General features: G+C 44.8%; 1 protein-coding gene across 5 annotated transcripts in view; it reads right to left on the bottom strand.

Annotated features, from left to right (window-relative positions):
• Positions 1-287: 287 nt before the first annotated feature.
• LOC144694940 (LIM domain-binding protein 1-like) overlaps positions 288-18848 on the bottom strand; it is a 28057-nt gene continuing 9496 nt past the window's right edge. For 2 of the 5 annotated variants that reach the window (XM_078565725.1, XM_078565726.1), the window contains 8 exons: positions 18716-18791; positions 17575-17677; positions 15861-16033; positions 14475-14597; positions 13380-13463; positions 11935-12058; positions 11063-11208; positions 3440-5481 (listed from right to left, as the gene is read on the bottom strand). In XM_078565725.1, coding sequence (XP_078421851.1) covers positions 5260-5481; positions 11063-11208; positions 11935-12058; positions 13380-13463; positions 14475-14597; positions 15861-16033; positions 17575-17677; positions 18716-18791 — 1051 coding nt within the window. In that variant the 3' untranslated portion in view covers positions 3440-5259. The other 3 variants (XM_078565727.1, XM_078565728.1, XM_078565729.1) reach the window with 3 other exon arrangements.

Below are 18848 nucleotides of genomic sequence, written 5' to 3'. Positions count from 1 at the left end.
TATTTAGGGACAAACATATGAGGGAGAAGGGATTAGCGGGTTACGATGGTAGATTTAGATGAGACAAGATGTGAGGAGGCTCGAGTGGAGCATAAACACCAGCAAGGACTGGCTAGGCCGGATGGCCTGTTTCTGTGCTGGATATCCTATGAAGTGTCACTGAAACAGTCCTTCTGCCTCAGACACAGTTCTGAAAGCAAAAGCAGCCCACGCAGGCAGCAGAAACAAAGATCTAATGGGGTTAAATGGAGACAAGTAGGGATAAAGAAAGAATTGTCAGGCACATGTAGCTGAGAAAAGTATTTTATTCAAATAGCTTAACAATTTGTGATGGGTCAAACCAACAAGAACCCGAGGTTTTCATCTGTAGTGATCTGGTACAAAAGGACGTAACTTTATTTTACACATGTTACATATTCAGAAAAGTATGCCTGCCACTTATGTAAGTGCTTACAGGTCAAAAGTCACCCAGGATTTCACAGCTTATTTTTAAAAAATGATGAAAAATCTACACATTACAGATCAAATTCAAAACAAATAAGAACACGCGCTAGGGCCAAAGGGTTGCCTTTAATCCAGGGCTTCATTGCCGTGATATCTATTATTATCCCTTCACTGGCTCTCTGTCTAAAGCATGATTAGGATTATGATTGTGGGCAGCCCTGTCCATGGTACATGCACTCTGGTTTCAAAGTGCAATGTATTAACACTTTTGAAAGGAGAACATGCCTTCCACCCATTCCAGCCTAAACCTGCACACCTATTGCCCTCAATGAGGCCTGAAAGAATACCACACCTGGACACCAACCACTCTACAGGATATCCAGAAACATGAATAAACCTGACCACTTTCAGGGAGAGGAACATCGGGGGTCAAAGGCTTAAATGAGACTTGTCTTATGTAATCTTTAGCGAACAGTTAAACGGACAGTACCGTACTATCCAGCAGTAGTTATCTGCAGGGTTAGCAGAAAGCACTGACCTCGTGCAAACCATAATGCAGGTTACTGGTTTAGAGACATCATTTTTGGTCAACAGTATTAAGCAGGGATAATTAAACACCTTCAACACCTCTTTGATCCTTTTGTCTGACATCTTTTGATTATCTGCTCCTATCACTGCTTGCTTATCTCCACAATCACCACACCCTCAACTTCTCTCTCCCCCCGCCCCCCCACCTTAAACCAGCTTATATTTCTCCTCTCTCCTAACTATGCTTCAGTTCTGCCGAAGGGCCGTGAAGGCTCGAAACGTTAACTGATTTCTTCTCCACCGATGCTGCCAGACCTGCTGAGTTTTTCCAGGTAATTCTGTTTTTGTTTTAGTATTAAGCAGGGGTTCATGATGGTTGCAAGTGTTGGAGGCAGTCATGTTAAGCATGTCTGTCAGACGGTTACAGGCTTCCTACCAAAGAGCAAACACACAACTCCTCTCGCTGACGCACCAACACAATGGAGTTGACTTTTACACTAAAGCCCCTGGCACTGGACACAACACACATGACGGACTGTATGTGTACTGCATTTTCAATCTGCTAAGCTGCCCACCAACCTTATCAAACTCACAGGGCCCACCCCTGATGAATATCTGGTGATAATATCACACGAGCAGAAAGGAAAAGGGCAATACCGACAATTAATAAAAGCGTGGTGGGGTTTCAGGAGGTAAAAAGGTAGTCTGGCAGTTTAACTATTTCACAAGGGTCAACCAACTGTTAATGTTACTCCAAGCCCTCTCACCCCTTGCTCTGGACACTGTATCATATATTCCTTCTTACAGATAATAAATGGCCAAACGTGGGTCCTATTGCACTCAAACGCTTTTATCTGTATCTCTTACCGAGGGCTGAGCATTAAGGGATAAATCTCTGACTGTAAGACACTAAAGCATATAAACTATACATAATGTACTCAACTTGCTTTCTAATGGATCCCTTCCAACACCTAAAAGCTATATACCTTAACTGGCTTCAAGGGGAAGAAATTCAGGACTATTATTCTTCACACTGAGACTCACTCTCAAAGGTTCCTAACACGACATAAAGATGCCATCCCGGGGATAGTAATCCTGACCAACACATCAGGACAACTTGCTGAAGAGATTGTGGGTACAGTTACTAGCTTGGTGAAGGGAATGCCCTGAACAGGCATGAGGTGCTGCTGCCCACTGTGCTCCTAGGTATGACTGCTGGGAGGACCCATCCATCTGCTGCAGAGAATTGGGCATGGCTTGTCAAACATCTGGGTACATTTATCAGTTGCCTCTCATGACAGATCCCACATCCAAACAATACAGTGATTTGAGAGCTCAACCGAAGCTGCACAACAATGTGTTTACGTGCAAAAGTCAGCCCCAGACCCCAAACTACAAAGGCAAATGCAAATTAAGTTATTGACATTCAATCAAACACAAGAGACTGTGCACAGAGAGTCTCATTGCTGCTGCTACACATTCCAGGCCTTCTCCCATCGCCTGGGTACATAAGTAATGACACTGCTCAGGAATGGAGGTGTGGGGGCGGGATGTGCAGAAGGTTTGAAAGTTCCACTGGCCGACTGATTGGAGTGGCACTGCCACTTTCCGAGTGTTTGAAATCTTTGTACAGGCATTTCTTTTCTTGGGTGGGGTAAACTTGCCTTCCTTTAAACCAACTCGGAGCAAACAGATCTTCAGCACAGAGGGGGCGGGAGGGGGTGGGGGAGAGAAAAAAACAAGAGTTCTGAAGCCTGTTAACCTGTCTGTTCTTTCCACAGCAGCCGTCTCTCCAGCATTTTCTGCTTTTGGTTTATGGAAAGAATTGCATCCAATTTTGACAAAAAAATGAACAGAAAGCAGCTAACACCACTCGATTGTGCCTCAGCATGGTGACAGGAACCTTCTGCACAGCTCAACAAACACGACAACTGTACAGTCAGCATTATATAACCCTACACAGTATTCATCCTGTCATTTAGTGTACGTGGTTCAGGTAGTGGTATATTCATAGTACCTGGACAGACACTCCCTCCGTGCATTTACTTCACCACTTGTATTCACCATACTTTCCCGATTTCTCTCTCGCAATCGGGCATGACATGAACTGCATTTCAAATGTTCCTTTAAATGAATTAATTTTTTTTTTGTGTCTCCCAACACAGCCTGCGTGACAGGAAACAGGACAATGGTTGTTCGAGTTGTGCAGTGGGCTGGCCCTCCCAGACACCATGCTGTGGACTGACCGGACACAGTTCAGCATCCACAATCCTCCAGGTAGCGAGTCTCCAGATCTCAGCCTAGCAGTTGCCAGGGAGACGGGGTGAGTGGCAGCCACTTGGATTAAACCCTGAACCGTTCTCGCACACCTCTGAGCTGCCGGTCAACCGCGACAATGACGGAGGCCATGGGATCAGGGCTCTGTCCTCTCAGCCTAAGAATGGTGCATGGTGTGGAGGATCTAAACAGAACGGGAGAAATAAAAAAAAAAATTACCAAAAAAAAAAGCCTTTCCAATGCATATCTCCTCAGCCTTTCTGGAATTCCTGAAAATCCCATCAAGTGCCCAATCTTCCATACCTGCCGGGGTGGTAGGCGGAAGAGGCACAGGTCCCACTAGAACAGAGCGGGCCCTCTGCTGTGACAAATTTATAGCCCATGTTGTTTTTGAACAGGACAAAACGACTGCTGGAAATGTCTGCGTCGCAGATAATGCTCTCTGCTGCACAGTTTGTTCCCAGCGATTTAAGAACTCGGTGAGTTTTTTTTTAAAAACTCATCAATCACAGGTTTTGACAACAGGGAGAAAACCAACTTTGATTCAAGTAAACTGCACAACGCAAAGGTCAATCTGTGCAAGGCAATCAAATCAATTCATTGTCAACTTCACGTTTACAGTGTCGCACGACACACACACACACTCACTCAGCAACCAGCACAAAACAGAAATATAAATACCAGTTGATAGCAGGGCAAAAGGTAAGTGCATTAATTCAGAGCTGCAGTCAAGGCTAAAGCCAAACCCCACTCACTCCAGCCATTGAAAAAGGTGGCCAGGTCCTACTCGAAGCTCTAGCACACTCAAGAGAGCATTCCCTGATATCAGGGCTACACAGCTGTGTTAAATGCAGGAAGGAAACCATCGAGAGCTCCTTTTAACGTTGAACTCTCTGGGAAGAAAATCTGAGCTCGCCATGAGGGATAGACTATTGAATCGTATCTGCCAGTCCTGGCTCCTTTGGATGATGCATTTTAAAGCTTAGCACAAAGTGCGTTCTATGTTGTCACAAAGAGGTGGGGATTTAAGCTTGGTGCTTTCACATTTTGAAAAGAAAAATGAGAAATTTCACTCAATATTTAAGATAGCGATGATTTATGTTTCTTTATTACTGGTTAATGATCATCCATTAAAAACAGCAAGTTTTGCACATGCAAAATATTAACTCTACCAGGTTTTATTAATTCTATGCAACCGAAAGATATTTTGGGGGAATGAAAGGTTCTTGTGAACGTACCAAATGCACATTCAGTGCCTGTGCCAGCCTATTGCTGTATGAAACCGGAAGGAAAGCACTTCATAAGGAAGGATTGATAAAAGACCATTTATTCAGTCTAGTGGGCTCAGTCCGGTGCATGACTATGCTTCCTACATACTAACACATTTGAACTAATCCCTTTTCCAGAAGAGGCCCAAGTGAACCTATCAGCAAGGCTACAATTTAAACTCAAAGCCCCTGCTGAACCGGCCACTATGCTAACATCAGAGTGACTGAGCTGGTCACTTTCCTTCTAATTTGCTCCCTTTCCCCTCAAACTTTCAATCGCGCTGGCTCTTGCAGGGGTCCAGTTCCACGGACATTGATGAAGAATCAAGGAGATTTCTTTGCAGGTAAGCCTGGGTCGTAGCTTCTGGCTAACTGTTCAAACACGGAGCCCAGTCTGATTGTATGATCAAACAGCGTGCTCTCTCTCACACATACATACACACGCACGCGTACACACACTTTCAGGAGTCCATATGAGCAGGAAGCCTGTCTTTCACGTTCTTAGCCCACAGAAGGATAGGCGAACTCATAACAGGGCTATGGCCTAGACCAATTTACCTCCTAATAGGCTGCAGTTGCATCTAAAGATGTTTAATACACTTACTTTTTTTGCCCTGGATCACTGTTCGAGAAGCATTTGTGTTCACAATGGAATACCTGTTTGTGCCAGGCTAGGGCTTAAACCTCCGAGTGCGTTTCAGTCCCTGCAATTCTGAAATGGTTATTAAAGCTCTCAGCATCGTTACTGAGACGTGGGGTTATCAGACTTGCTCTCCTGGCTTGATGGTGGTTTACTGCTCCAAGGGCTGCCAGTCCCCAAGGCGGGCAAGTTACGGAAGTCGTCCTCGTCATCGAGACCATTGGCTGCATCATACTGGCCGTTCTCTAACCGCGTGATTAGCCGCTCATCCTCGTCACCGAGCTCCCCACCCATTAGTGCTGGCTCACCCACAACCATAACGTCCTACAATAGGTAGGTCGCAGCGATTAAACCACAGCAAAGAAGACAAGCAGAAAAGAATCTGTTTCCCCACACTCAACGCCGCACCGCTTAAAGCATTTTACTTGAATGTAACCCCAATGATTCTGCACAGCTGGCTGGAATGGGAGAGCAGCAGAGCTTAGAGTTTCTGCCTTCATTCACTTCTAGTGCTTACAGGGGCAAGTGAAAGGCCACAGGATAAGTTGAATCTCGGTACTGTGAGCGAGCACAGTATTTAAAATCAGCCACTCCCCATAGCCTTTTCAGAGCCCAAGTTAACTAACCCCAAATTTGCATCAATTTTAATTCTAATTTCCCTCTTGCTCGATTCAGAGGGGTTATGATATGGGGTGCCAAGCGACTCGAGGGGTAGATCATCAGATCCCAGGCAGAGGGCCACAATCTGCATCACAATGATCACACTCACCTCTCCACAATCAAGTTTAAAACCGGGACGCTAATAGGGCACTTTACAAAGGTGATAGATTCGAAAGTCGAACCCCATCCCAATAGTATAACAATAGTGTGTAGTTCAGAATGCTGTCCTTGCTTTGCTGAGTGCAGTACTACGCTTGAGCTGCGGGAGAGCCCACAGAATATGAAGTTAAGTGTAAAAAGATTCTTCCTCTAGCCAGTTTAAGAAAATGCTAAGACCTCTGCTTCCTTGTCCATGTCCTTAACTCTGTGCTCATGTTAAAGTGACAATGCCATGCCAGTGGGAGGCACACCAACAGCTAGAAACTGGTGCACTGAAATGAGAACCTGAGATTTAACATTAAAACCCAGTTAATGGAGATGACTAAATTTTCACAAGTAGGAAGCAAGGCAGGCTTCCAGGTAACTCTTGCTGGCTTTTGAGTTGCAAAAGCATTCAGTAGGTAAAATTACTGCCCATGCCACCTACAGGCAGCAAGAATTGGACACAATTCCTTACCTATGCTGCCCACAAGTGGCCAGGATTCTTGTCCACACAGATGACTGTAGACAGAGTATGCAGTGGCTACAATTCCTGTCTATGGTAAGATGGACAGTGCAGCAAGGCTCCTCTTTGTACTACTCATACCAAGAGCTCACAGAGGGCATCATTCCTGTCCAATCACCTACAGCAGACAAATGATGAGCCATCTTTAGTTTTCACCCTTACAGAGACTACTGAAGAGGTGCCCTGACTGCTTTTGATCCTTGATGCTACACCAGCCTTTCACTTCCAACCCACGAGTGACTTCCATGCTATCCATGGCACACACTGGGCAGTATAATGTTTTGCCAAGGTATATCAAGTGACTCGGGCACATCTGTTGCCAAACGTTAAAACTATATTCAGACAAGGGCACTATACTGGCTTGAAACAGCTTGGATCCCAAGTTTCTCAATGTTGGCAGTCCTTAATGGAACCAACATGCCCTCCTTCCCCATTCAAGTGTACGTTTTAAGAAGGACACAGCCCAAAAGACAAATGCTGCCCTTACTATTAGCTAGATATAATTAGTGCTCCATTTACAAATCCTCCCCATTCAGTTACACAGGCAACTTTCAGGGAGTCAGAGCCAGAATATTAATCTTGTTCTTAAGGATATCTTTATGTGAATATCTCCACGGATTGCTGCTATAGAAATGCCTTTTCTAATAGTGAGCAGCTCAGGTCTGCTTCCTCAGTAAATAGGTTCTAAATGCAGCCAGGTTTTCCTTCTGGTCAAGAACAAGTGCCCCCTGCTTACTGCAGTTGCTGAACTAAATCAGTGTTGTGTTCTGACTGGCCCTTCCTCTCTTGTTGACAGGGACAAAGTTTTCAAACCTCGAAGTAAAACTGCCCAACGGGCTATGATGGTTGGTTTTGGGATGCGTGTGTGCACAAGATGACCCAGATCGATAGCTCAAACTTGCCAAACGATGGGCAGTCCCTCTCCCCTTTCTGCGGCAGCATTTCAGGATGTCTGTTTAGGGTATGTTGGGGCACAGGCTTAAGAGGTTAGCACCTTACGTCCATCACAGCAACACATTGATAATTCCTCGTGCAACTTGATCATTTTTACCCATACCCGTTCGATGTTCGTTTCTTCCATTAATTTGTATAGTGGGGGGAGGAGGGGGTGCTGCCTTGTTTGAATGTGGGGATATCTATGATCTGAACATCCTCCCTAATCTGACTCTTGTATAAACCTCAACCCCCACTTCCTTTGAGTAAGGTTGCTTTGTACCTGCTCTGGCTCTGGGGCGGGCGGTGGGGGAGAGGGTTGTTGTGTGGCTATTTATGCTCATAATTGTGGGCATTCTGCCTTCTTATACTCTGTAAAGCTGTAAAAAGCCATATTGCACATGAATTTTGATGATTGTCCATTGTGAAGTAAACTATTTTTTTAAAAAAGCAAAGCTTAATTACACTAATTACTAGTCCAAGTCTGACTTGAAAACTAAATGATCTCAAATTCGTACAAAATTTATAGTGTATCATAATAATTTGTTTCACTAATTACTAACATCTTTTGGGAACACTGCATAACTTGAGCTAACAGTTTATTGGTGAAATCGGAGAGGACAAAATCCAACATTAGAATAGCCCAGGCCTCAGGGTTACTACCAAACAACCAATTACAACTTTGCTCAATTTTTAAAAGGGGCTTCTTACAAAAGCAAGGAACATTAGCATTTAGAGTCTGCTCCTCAAAGTGCAGAGTTCAATGTTTTGGGCTGCTCATAGCAATCTTTCTTTCCCATTACCAAGCCAGGCAGGGATAGAATCAAAGGCTGGTTGGATTCAAGGAAAAGGATTCATTAAAGATTAGATTCTGGGAAATCCTAATAGTACTAATGCATTGCCTTCTGTTAAACAGATCTAAAGACCGCCCCCCCTCCAATATTTAAGACACGGAGGGTGAGATGGAAACCAATCTTCTCAGTTTTCTGCCTCAAGACCCACTTATTGCCTAGTATTGTCCTACTTTGGCCTACACAGGGTGTGAGAGTTGCAGGGTTACAATCCCAAACCCTTTTTTTAGCCCAGCAAGTTACTCTCAGCCTGAACCTGCAAGAGAAGAGGGCACTCTTAAATCAAAGGCTCATCTTGCCAAACTCATTCTCTACCTAATCACCACATGCAAATCTTCAGCAGAGATTTTTCATTGGATTTTTTTTTTAAAAAAAGGACGAGTTCTGCTACAACTTTTCTTTTTTTTTTTTAAAAAGGTCAGAACTTATTCAAAACAAAAATGCCGAAACCTGCTGTGTTCTTTAACGTAGCCTCGGTATTATCAGCCACTTTTCCAGGCTCTGAATTGAAGGCCTGAGCATGACCACAGCTTAATCAGCAATGGGGCCAACATTGCACAGGAGGCAATGCCACTTAGTCCCCAATGCACTGAACACTTACTCATTACTACCGTATCGACCTCAGTACCAAGGTATTAATAGTCACAACTGAGCAGCAGGTGCTATTGACCCAGAGTGAAGGCATTATCTGCACTTGAAGAACTAATCCACCCCCCACCCCCCCAACCCCACCGTTAAGGACACTGATCAAATGACTGTTTATTGGTTGCTATCTTTACTGGAGCTTTCAGTCGTACAAACTGTGCTTTGCTCACCCAATTTTGGAAGTGAGGAGGGGTTGGTGGTGGAGAAAATTCTTTTCCCACAATAAAGAGGTAGGCTGGCGGCAATCTTAATCCATCACAGTGACAACTCAATGATCCACTAGCCTCACTGCAAGCCGAGTGTTTAAGCAGCATGGATACTCAAATCCAGGACTCTCCAATTTCCCTCCAAGCTGAGCAACCACCAGTCAGACCACACACTCCAGGGCTCAGCTTATCAGCCCTCCCGCTGCCCAATGCCATCAAATTAATCTCCACAAAATGGGGACCATTTTCCAGCTTTAGGCTTCCGAGGTCACCTCATCGACATCTGGAACTGAAATAAATCCCTGACACGGTGCTGGACTTCAAGACAGGGAGATATCACTGGGACAATACAGAGTGATGTGGGGAATCATGGTCAAGGTTCAATACGGTAATTTGAAGCAGCAATTCAGCATTGCCTCAAAGGAAATCTCCACGAACACTTGAGATTTTCCAGTAAGGGAGAATGTCAAAATGTAAAGAACACAGCAAGTCACTGCACTGAAAACAGATACTTCTCCACAAACCCTACTCCCCAGACCCTAAAACAGTCAGGGTTAGAACTAGCCAAATCACCGTATCAGAAACAGAGAGGAAAGCAGCAGAGTGAAAGGGAAGGGGTAATGCAAGAGCTCGCTGACAGCTCCCCCTACAACCACAAATAGGCCAATGTGGCCAAAGCGACAACTACATCCGAAACACAAGAAGCCGCTTGTCAAATAGAATGGCCACCAGAAAGCACCTCAAAGGTGTCAAAATATATTCTCGCCAGTCTATTGGCCAGTTGGCTTCACCATTCTTCAGTCTAAGAATGGGAACTCAGCCAAGGCGCTCAAACCCGGCCCCACCCTTGAGCCCAGCAGACCTGTTTACACAGCACTTACACTAATGTTTACCGCCCTCATTTCCTGCTTTTGAACGCAACTCCAAAAAAGGGTCAGGGTTGTTCCTGTCCAAAGGGTATTGATGACTGAGTGAGGGCTGGCTTTCTAAGGGGATTCAAGGTTATGGCACTGTGCATTTTAAATGGAAAATAAGAGACTCTTAATTCAGCTGGATGTTGTATCACTCTGGTTTTGTCTCAAAGCTTTCTCCAGCAAACTCTCCTGCTGGCTTCCTGGCTCTATCCTTGCCAAGCTGATGTCAAATTCCAGCATGTGCCTCATGAGCCCACCCTTCCTCAGCTCCATGTGCCCAGGAAATAACCCAAGGGCCTCAGCTCTAAATTCATGGCCTAGCTACCAGTCCCCGCCATCCTCATTGAAAGAACTCCTCTAACTGCATATCTCACTCACGCCGCATTTCCCCCCCACCACCTCCCCGCCCCCCAACCTCCTGCAACACCAGCTTATTCCTCACCCTCCTCTGCTTCACAATGCTCTTAATGCCTCCCTTCTCTGGCAGCTCCTCGCCCACCACCCCTCATCTCATTCTCTGCCTGTGCAAAGTGAGGCAGCAACGCCAGTGGGATGTTGGCAGCGGCTAGCGTTAAAGCGATCGCTCTGTTTTCTAGTCCTGGCTGCCTGATTGCCAGTTGGCAGCCATCATTTCTGCTCCCACAGGGTTGTGAATGTCACCCATCTATTAGGGCTCCCCTCCGACGTGGGGCAACTGTCCGCCAGAGATTGTTTCGCACCAGCACCAGCTTATTATTTATCTGGGCCACCCAAACCTGGGGATAAAACTAGACTTGCACTACCAACAGAAAGTACGAGGGAAAAACCTCCCTCAATCCAGTCGAAGCGATAGAAAAACATGAGTGGACCCCCCCACACCCCAAACACCCAGGGGTAAACCGTAAGCCATCTCCACATTACTCGCAGGCTGCCCTAACGGGGAACTCCAGGCTCTCCCAAAGTCTGTGTAAAGAGGCCAGCTGGCTTCGTGGTGTCAGTGGCAGTCACAGAGACAATGGTTTAACCGACAGAGAAAAGGATGCTTACAGGTACCTGAGTGGACAGGTTGAAGCCTGCAGCCGGGCTGCTCTTCTTCTTGCTGCCTCCGCTGCTGTTGCTGGCTGGCCCTGCGCCAGACGTGTTGCCACCAGACTGCTTCCTCTTCCGCCGCTTGGCCGTGGGCGGCCGGACCGGTTCGGCTGCGTGAAAACAAGGCGGAGAAAAGTGAAGGCGAGGGACAGTTTTGGAATTCCAATGGACAGCAGGTCTCTCTCTGTTTAAACATGGAGGCACTCCGCCCGAGCACACACTGTACTGTGTGTGTGAGCGTATGAATCAAAAAATTCTGACTTTGCCCTCACCCTCAAAAGCAACAGGAGGATGTGCACTTTTTGCCACAATCAATGACCTACTAATGAAGTTACAGGAACAGGCCTTTGAAGCACAAATGCTAAAAAACACTATTTTGTTCGTAGGTCAGGAATTAGCGATGAACAGAAATTCTCTTCACCTTTGCTAATTAGGAATTTCTAAACCCTTGGTGTTCATGTATACCCCTTGCTTTCAGCAAATGGGTCAGAGGTAATCAGAGGCGAAAGCCCTTGTTTCGCAGTCTTACTTTGCTGGCTACTGTCCCATGCTAGGAGCTGTGCTGTACTTAGTCCTACAGAGCTGGCTCTGCAGTGTACAACATAGCGCTGACTCTAGCCTGTGCTGCAACAGGTAATGTAGCGTATTGGCTGGGCCGTGTTGCCGCATGTAACTTGCAGGACACAGTCTGGTTTTTAGGGGCTACTGTACTTTCAGCTGTAACGTGAGTTGAAAATAGTCTTCACCTTTGGCACTTCTGAAATATAAACGTTCCTTTCTGCTGGTTAGAGCACGTGACAGGCCATCTCTGCACCGCCCCCCCCTCAGCCTCTTACCAGGAGGAGCGACCATCCGCTGCCACTTCTGAAACAGGCAGGTCTTCAGGCAATCTCGAGGGCTTAGGTTATAGGTTTTGTGTCTGGACATCAGTTCCTGCATTGGCTCCAGAATGACGCAAAGCTAGTTTGAGGAAACAGGTTAAAAAAAAAATCACACAAATCAGCCCGCGAATCTAATTTTTAGCTCTAACAGTTAACCTGTCTGATCTGTGAGCTCAGAAATGAATCCTAAATAATCCCTTGCTGCAACTTCCACTAATTTGTATTCCTTGCATATCGTGATCATGTTTGGCAAACACGAAGAGGAATATTTTCAGTTCCTTGGTGGTACAGGACTTGAATATTGCTGAAAAGAGAGACATGTTGCCAAAGCTTTCCGTCTTGCACTCATTAGGACAATTGCAATGGCAACACCTCAGCCAATCAGAGTCGACGTGCCAACCAATCAGCACCCTTTTCTCCTGTAGTATAAATTGTTGTGATTGTTTGAAATTTGGCATTCTTGCATTTGTCCTGATAAGTGTAAGACAGGAAGTTTCGGCAACAGGTCTCTCTCTTCGGGAATACTTTCCAGATAACATGTCAGGAGAGATTATTGTAAGCTTTTTGAACAACCCCAAGATTTGAAAGAGCACATGCGATATTCTATACCTTACTCATCTTCACAGCCAAAAAATTATCCAAATCTTTCTTCAAATGTTGGTACTGTTTGTTCAAAGTATCACCCCTTTATATAGAAGAAAGTTATTATCTTCTTAGCTATTTTACTGCCCACCAATGTAGCCCCTCAAGCAACTCCTTCCCTCAATGGCTGTAATTAGACAATGTCCCAGAGCAGTTCCATTGCAAAGAGCGGATCCATCAAGAGATGGGAGTTTCTCATCGAGGTGAAGATAAAATTGATATTTTTATAAAACAATGGCGCAGTCTGGTAGGGAGAAAAAAAAAGTACCCTTTTCACGAAAGATTAAAGGACATTAATAAGCTTCATCACCCAAACCCAACACTCTCATGTCTAACTTCCCAGTTACTTTATTTCAGTTTTCAAAGATGGTTTACCTTGTAATCAGACACCACACAGTCAAATGTTTGCTAGTTACTGACTGCCAAACCGGAACTAGCCAATAGATGGCAACCCACTACTGCGCTACAAAAAATGTACACTAGTGTTGCAGACCACTTTTAAGCCCCGTCAGGTTAGCGACAACACAGTTAGAAGAGTAAAGCTCCTTCAATACTGTCTTGACAAACACTGTGAGGTTAGGATACAGAGAAGGGAATAACTGCCTTCCTATTAACACTCATCAGTTGACCTTAAAGGCACGCAATGGCAGGTTCATACCAACTCAACACATTCTTAAAGAAAGAGAGCAGAGTTGTACACCAAAGTGGCCTTCTGTTTATTTTCAGCTATGGGTTTCCTGCTTAGACTTCATACTTACTCTGAGGTAGTTAAGGGTGAAGTTTGTGAGGCCAGAGCGGGTGATGCTGTTGGATAACTGCTCCAACATCGGGGGATCCTGGGCCTATAAAAAAAAATACTGTGATTATGGCAGTAAAATTGATGGAGAAAGGGGGCTTTTGTTGGGACGGAGAATCATTAACCGTGTAACACTTAGTTAGAGCAAATAATACTAGTGACATAGAAAAACACATTACACTTTCATTTTGCAATAATTAACTTATCACTGGCTGCAATCAAAGTAAATCCTTTCACAAAACAGGCCAATTTTTATCACTACAATGACCCGGTTTGAAATGTTTTTTGTTAAATTAGCTTGCTCAGGTAGACAAATATGAATTTAGCCACTTCTTGTAGTCGAATTGTACAGGGAGCTCAGAACAATTTATTACCTGGGTCGGAGAAATAATACATAGCTGCTGCTTTCCCTACACGCATTCTAAGTGTTGAATTTGTACAAGGACTGTGGGAGCCTGTGCACTTCTAGGGCTGCTCAGCCTCAGCACACAGTTTAGTAACTCTGTATAGATTTCATCAAGCACCCAGTCCACACTGTGATAAGCATCAAACCACCTCTTGCAACTTCGCAGCTCCAAAGAGCCAGCACAGGTACGACAGGGTGCATGGCCTCTGCTGCACAGTATGATTGTATTATGAGCTCTAAGCTATCCGACAATCATTTTGCAAGTGAAGCAGGCCCTTATTTTGGCTGCTGGTACCCAGCCAGCTGACTGGCAGGAGATACCAGTACCAATTTGCTCGATGACATACTTCCACTCTATAAGGTAGCAAAAACTCAAGGAGAAATGTAAAGTGTAAGATACATAAACTTCTGACAGAAATTAAATTGCATTTATATTTTTTTCCCCCTTGGTGTCCAGAAATAAAACAGCTGCCAATGAGAAAGGAGTGAGATTCTTTGGCATAGCAGAATCAGGCTTGTTTTGCAGTGGGAAAGATAGCAAAAGTTGCGGGCTAGCTAGCTAACCCATTAAGGGCAACAGTTTATCCAACTGTATATGGAGGCCAAACAGCTGAGGGAGATTAATTAGTTAAAGAAAACTCAGATACTCACGTGCGTTGCAAGGATACTGCGTGAGAGCAGCTCGCGATTTTGCCTGATGTTAAAATGCCAATTTTTGATACGCATTAAGTCATCGAAGGTGAACTCCAGGTAGAGGCGGCCTTCCGTGCATACCTGAGACAGGAGACAAGCACAAGCTGAACTCTCTCTCTCAATCCACCTGGGTACCGTTTACCATAGCTATGGTCCTTCACCGAATTCCCTCTCTTCCGCTTCCTGAATTCCTAATCTGCCATCCACAGGCTGAATTCCCACCCGACAACATTGCACCATAGAAATCGGGATTCGCAGCCTTTCCATCATCCTGTAATCCTCTGCATGGTGAGGCTGGACCCTTCAATTGGATTTCTCAATTAAAAAGTCTAAAATAAATCGCTAAACTAGAAAATTGACCAAACACATACATCACATAAGTAGTAATGTCTCTGCCGAGTATTTTGACAAGGTGGGAAGCTTCAAAATGTTGATGTTCAGAGAGACTTGGGCGTACTTGTATAAGGAATGCAGAAAGTTAGCATGCGGGTGCAGCAAGCAATTAGAAAGGCAAATGGCATGTTGGTCTATATTGCCAGGGGATTGGAGTACAAGAATAAGGAAGTCTTCTTGCTGCATGGTAGGGCTTCAGTGAGGCTACACCTGGAGTACTGTGTACAGTTTTGACTCTGCATTTAAGAAAGGGTAAACTTGCATTGGAGGCGGCACAGCAAAGGTTCACTAGATTGGTCTCTGAGATGAGAGGGTTGTCCTATGATGAAACGCAGAGAAAAGTGGGCCTATTCTCTCTGGAGTTTAGAAGAATGAGAAGTGATCACATTAAGACATACAAGTTTCTGAAGGGACTTGACAAGGTAGACTTTGAAAGGCTGTCAGGGAATGTCACGAGGGCACAGCTTCAAAATTAGGGGCTGATCATTTAGGACTGAGATGAGGAGAAATTTCTTCACTCAGAGGGTTGTGAATCTTTGGAATTGTCTACCCCAGAGGTCTGTGGATGCTTCATCGTTGAGTAGGTTTATGGCTGAGACAGACAGATTTTTGCTCTCTCAGGAATCAAGGGATGTGGGGAGCCGGCGGGAAAGTGGACTTGAGGTCAAGGATCAGCTATGATCATATTGAATGGCGGAGCAGGCTCATATTTCTTATATTTTTATGCCAGCGACTCTTGAACTAAACCTCCGAGGTCAGAGAAGTGATGCAGATCAATTCCTCAATTCTTCATCCTTGAGCCCTCTCTGTATTTCAGTGAGCGCAAAAAATTCATTAGAAAGAAGCAAGAGAAATGACTGTCCCACTGGTCTGCACTGCCAGTTGACAGAAGTAGCAGGAATTCAAAGCGCCCACATCCCGACTACAACTGGCTGCGCAGACCACACCTACCTTGGTGAAGATGGGTTTGTTGTGCAGTGTGACCATGCTGCACAGGTCACAGTCCAGGATCACCAGGTTGCCATGGAATGATTCCTTCGAGTGCTTCAGGTTAAAATAAAGATCTGTTGCCCCACCATCAAAGATACTTCGGAAATATCGAGGGATTAGAGTCCGGCCAATCGCTGTGTGGAAACAGAGGGGGAAAAAAAGAGCTATAAATTTCAAAACTCCGATGAGGATTTTCGAATGCAACTTGCAGAAACCCACAAAATATTATCTTTATGTAGCGGCATTTCTTCAAATACAGGATTTCGAGTTATTCTTTCACCCAAGACTTGAACAGAATCAAACCTTGTCACTCTGGAAAAAGCTTCATAAAGCTGTCACTGTGTAAAACCAGGCTGAGGAATATAAATACAAATTAGTCAAAAGTCTGCCTTGTGACTTGTTTATAGTCATAGAATCGGAAAGTCTAATGAGGAACTGTTTTCTCCTGAGTAGAAAAGGCAGGTTTTAATCTGATGGGCTCAATGTTATTTGAGATTTAAACATTCTATTTCCTTGGAACCTGCCTGTCAAAATGTCAGTATCGAAGAAAACAGCTTCCTAACTATCAATCATGTTTCATGACAAAGTCCTTATTTCAGATTCACATTTCGTAGCAACATTATATCTGCCCTTTCCTTGAGTTTATGCAGTGCCCAACAGAGTTAGACTGTGTAAAAGCTCTGGAGAGAACAGACTGTTATCATCTTCTTCATCTAGAATCAATGCTGATGTATCCTTTTAATCCACCTGAGAGCTTTTCAAAAACCTTTTCATTCAAACCTAGCACATCTTCACTTTTAGCACAAAGACTAGCCTTTGAAGAGTAAGTTGCTTGAAACAATTGCTCCTGCCTTTTTTCTGTACTTAACCAATTCCATTGCCTCATTCACCCTTCCCATGCCATGCCCATCCATGCCATCCCATGCATTCAACCCTTCCCATGCCATTCTGCATGGAAACAATCCAGCCAGGGTAACGTTGTTCTAGGGCTCCCCAGGGTAATACTGTTCTAGGGCTCCCCAGGGTAACGTTGTTCTAGAACCCCTGGGTAACGTTGTCCTAGGGCTGCCCAGGGTAACTTTGTGCTAGTTCCCACTCCACCCCAGGTTAACGCTGTTCTAGGACTCCTTACCCTCCGCTGTTTTTGATCTCCACCAAGAGCCCCACCTCGCAGCTGGCAGCTGCAAGTGCGTCACGTGCTCCTGTCTTATGTGCACCCTATGTGTCTCTGCATGCACCAGGCACACCCCAACCAAATAAACCCACCAATAGATGCGCCCCTCGAACTGAAGAATCAAAACAATCCAGACAGACAAAAACTGACTATTATCATAGATTGAGCTTTAAGCTTCTAAGCAGCTTGTAGAATGTGGATCTTCCAGAAGAACAAAATTACTGCTCTGCCATGTATGAATAATTCAGAAGAGAGTTTACTGTATTACTACGTATGGGTTATTGATGTACCAAGTTGGGTACAGAGGATATTTGTGGAATATAATCTCTTTCCACATTGCCCAGCACAGTTTATCAGTGGCCCCTCAAATTATTATTTGTAGCTTTGAACAGCAGCAGAATTTTCCTTGCCACATCACACCAGTGCATGTCTTTAAACTGACAGGTATGGTTATACAGGTTGGCTTGAGGTGTGCCTAGACTGGGCATAGTATCAACTCACTGTATCTCTTTGGTCCGTCTTCCAGGCAGCAAGCCACAGTTAACACTGCATCATCCTCAAAAAACTCAGTGGTGAAGGCATCCCACCAAAGGTTGTCACACTCCTACATGAAAAATCACAGCAGCAATGAGTCACAGAGGGTGTAAGACCCTGGACACCCACCGAACTGAGAAGCCCAATAAGAAAATAAGTTAGTTTTCATCCAAGGAAGTGAAACAATAAAACACAGAGAGACAGCAAAGGACATGGACAATAACAGTCAGAATCCACAGAAATCAATGGTATTTGTATTTATACACAGTATTTGTATATAGTATTTGTCTTTGTTCTAAATAAAGTTCTGGTCATACCTTAGTAAGGATGTGAGGGTATTTGAGAGGGCGTGGAGGAGATCTACCAGAATGGTTCCAGGGATATGGGGTTTTAGCTACAAGGTTAGGTTGGAGAAGCTGGGGTTGTTCTCCTTGGAGCAAAGGAGATTGGGGGGAGATTTGATAGAGGTGGACAAGATTCTGACAGGTTTAGATAATGTAGACAAACAAAAGCTGTTCCCATTAGCTGATGGTGCAAGGACTAGGGGGACACAGATTTAACTTTTTGGGCAAGGGATACAGGGAGTAGGGGATGTGAGGGAGAACATTTTACACAGCAAGTGTAAAGGCCTAAAACTCACCACTACGAGGGTGGTGGAAGTGGGACAATGAATGATTTCAAAAGGAAATCGAATAGGCACTTGAGGGGAATAATTATCTAGCGGGGATAGAGCGGGGGGAATAGGACTGACTGGGCTGATCTTGGAGAGCCAGCATGGACTTGATGGGCCGAATGGCGTCCTTCAGTGACATAAATGACCCCACGACACCAAATCTCTCACTTTCATCTTCAGAAAGAGACAGCAGTGAACTGAGAGCAAAAAACAAAATATTGTGAGCATCACCAATCATTGCCACCACAAACTCCAAGCAGCCGGCCTTCCCAATCGCTTCGCAGGTTTCTAATCAGTAGGCAAGATGCACTGGTAAACGTTGCATTCAGCAGAAAGCAACAATCCAGCTCAAAGATGGTGACTAACATAGGTGCGCAGTTCAAAAACCACACAGACTTTGAACTCTGCTGGCAAGATGAACCTGAAACTGCTCACCTCGGTCCAGTTCTGAAGGCGTTTGTTGAGCTCGTAGATCCTGTACTCCGGCTGTGACATATAAGGTGTGTGTCTTCTGAAATTGCAGGAAGGTATCAGTTAGGTGGGGCAATCAGATCTGTGACTATATGAC

Source organism: Cetorhinus maximus, chromosome 20 (genome assembly GCF_964194155.1).
Source record: "Cetorhinus maximus chromosome 20, sCetMax3.hap1.1, whole genome shotgun sequence".
NCBI classification, from domain to species: Eukaryota; Metazoa; Chordata; class Chondrichthyes; order Lamniformes; family Cetorhinidae; genus Cetorhinus; species Cetorhinus maximus.
Note: the sequence above shows the minus strand (reverse complement) of the source record. Positions and strands in the feature narration are given on the sequence as shown.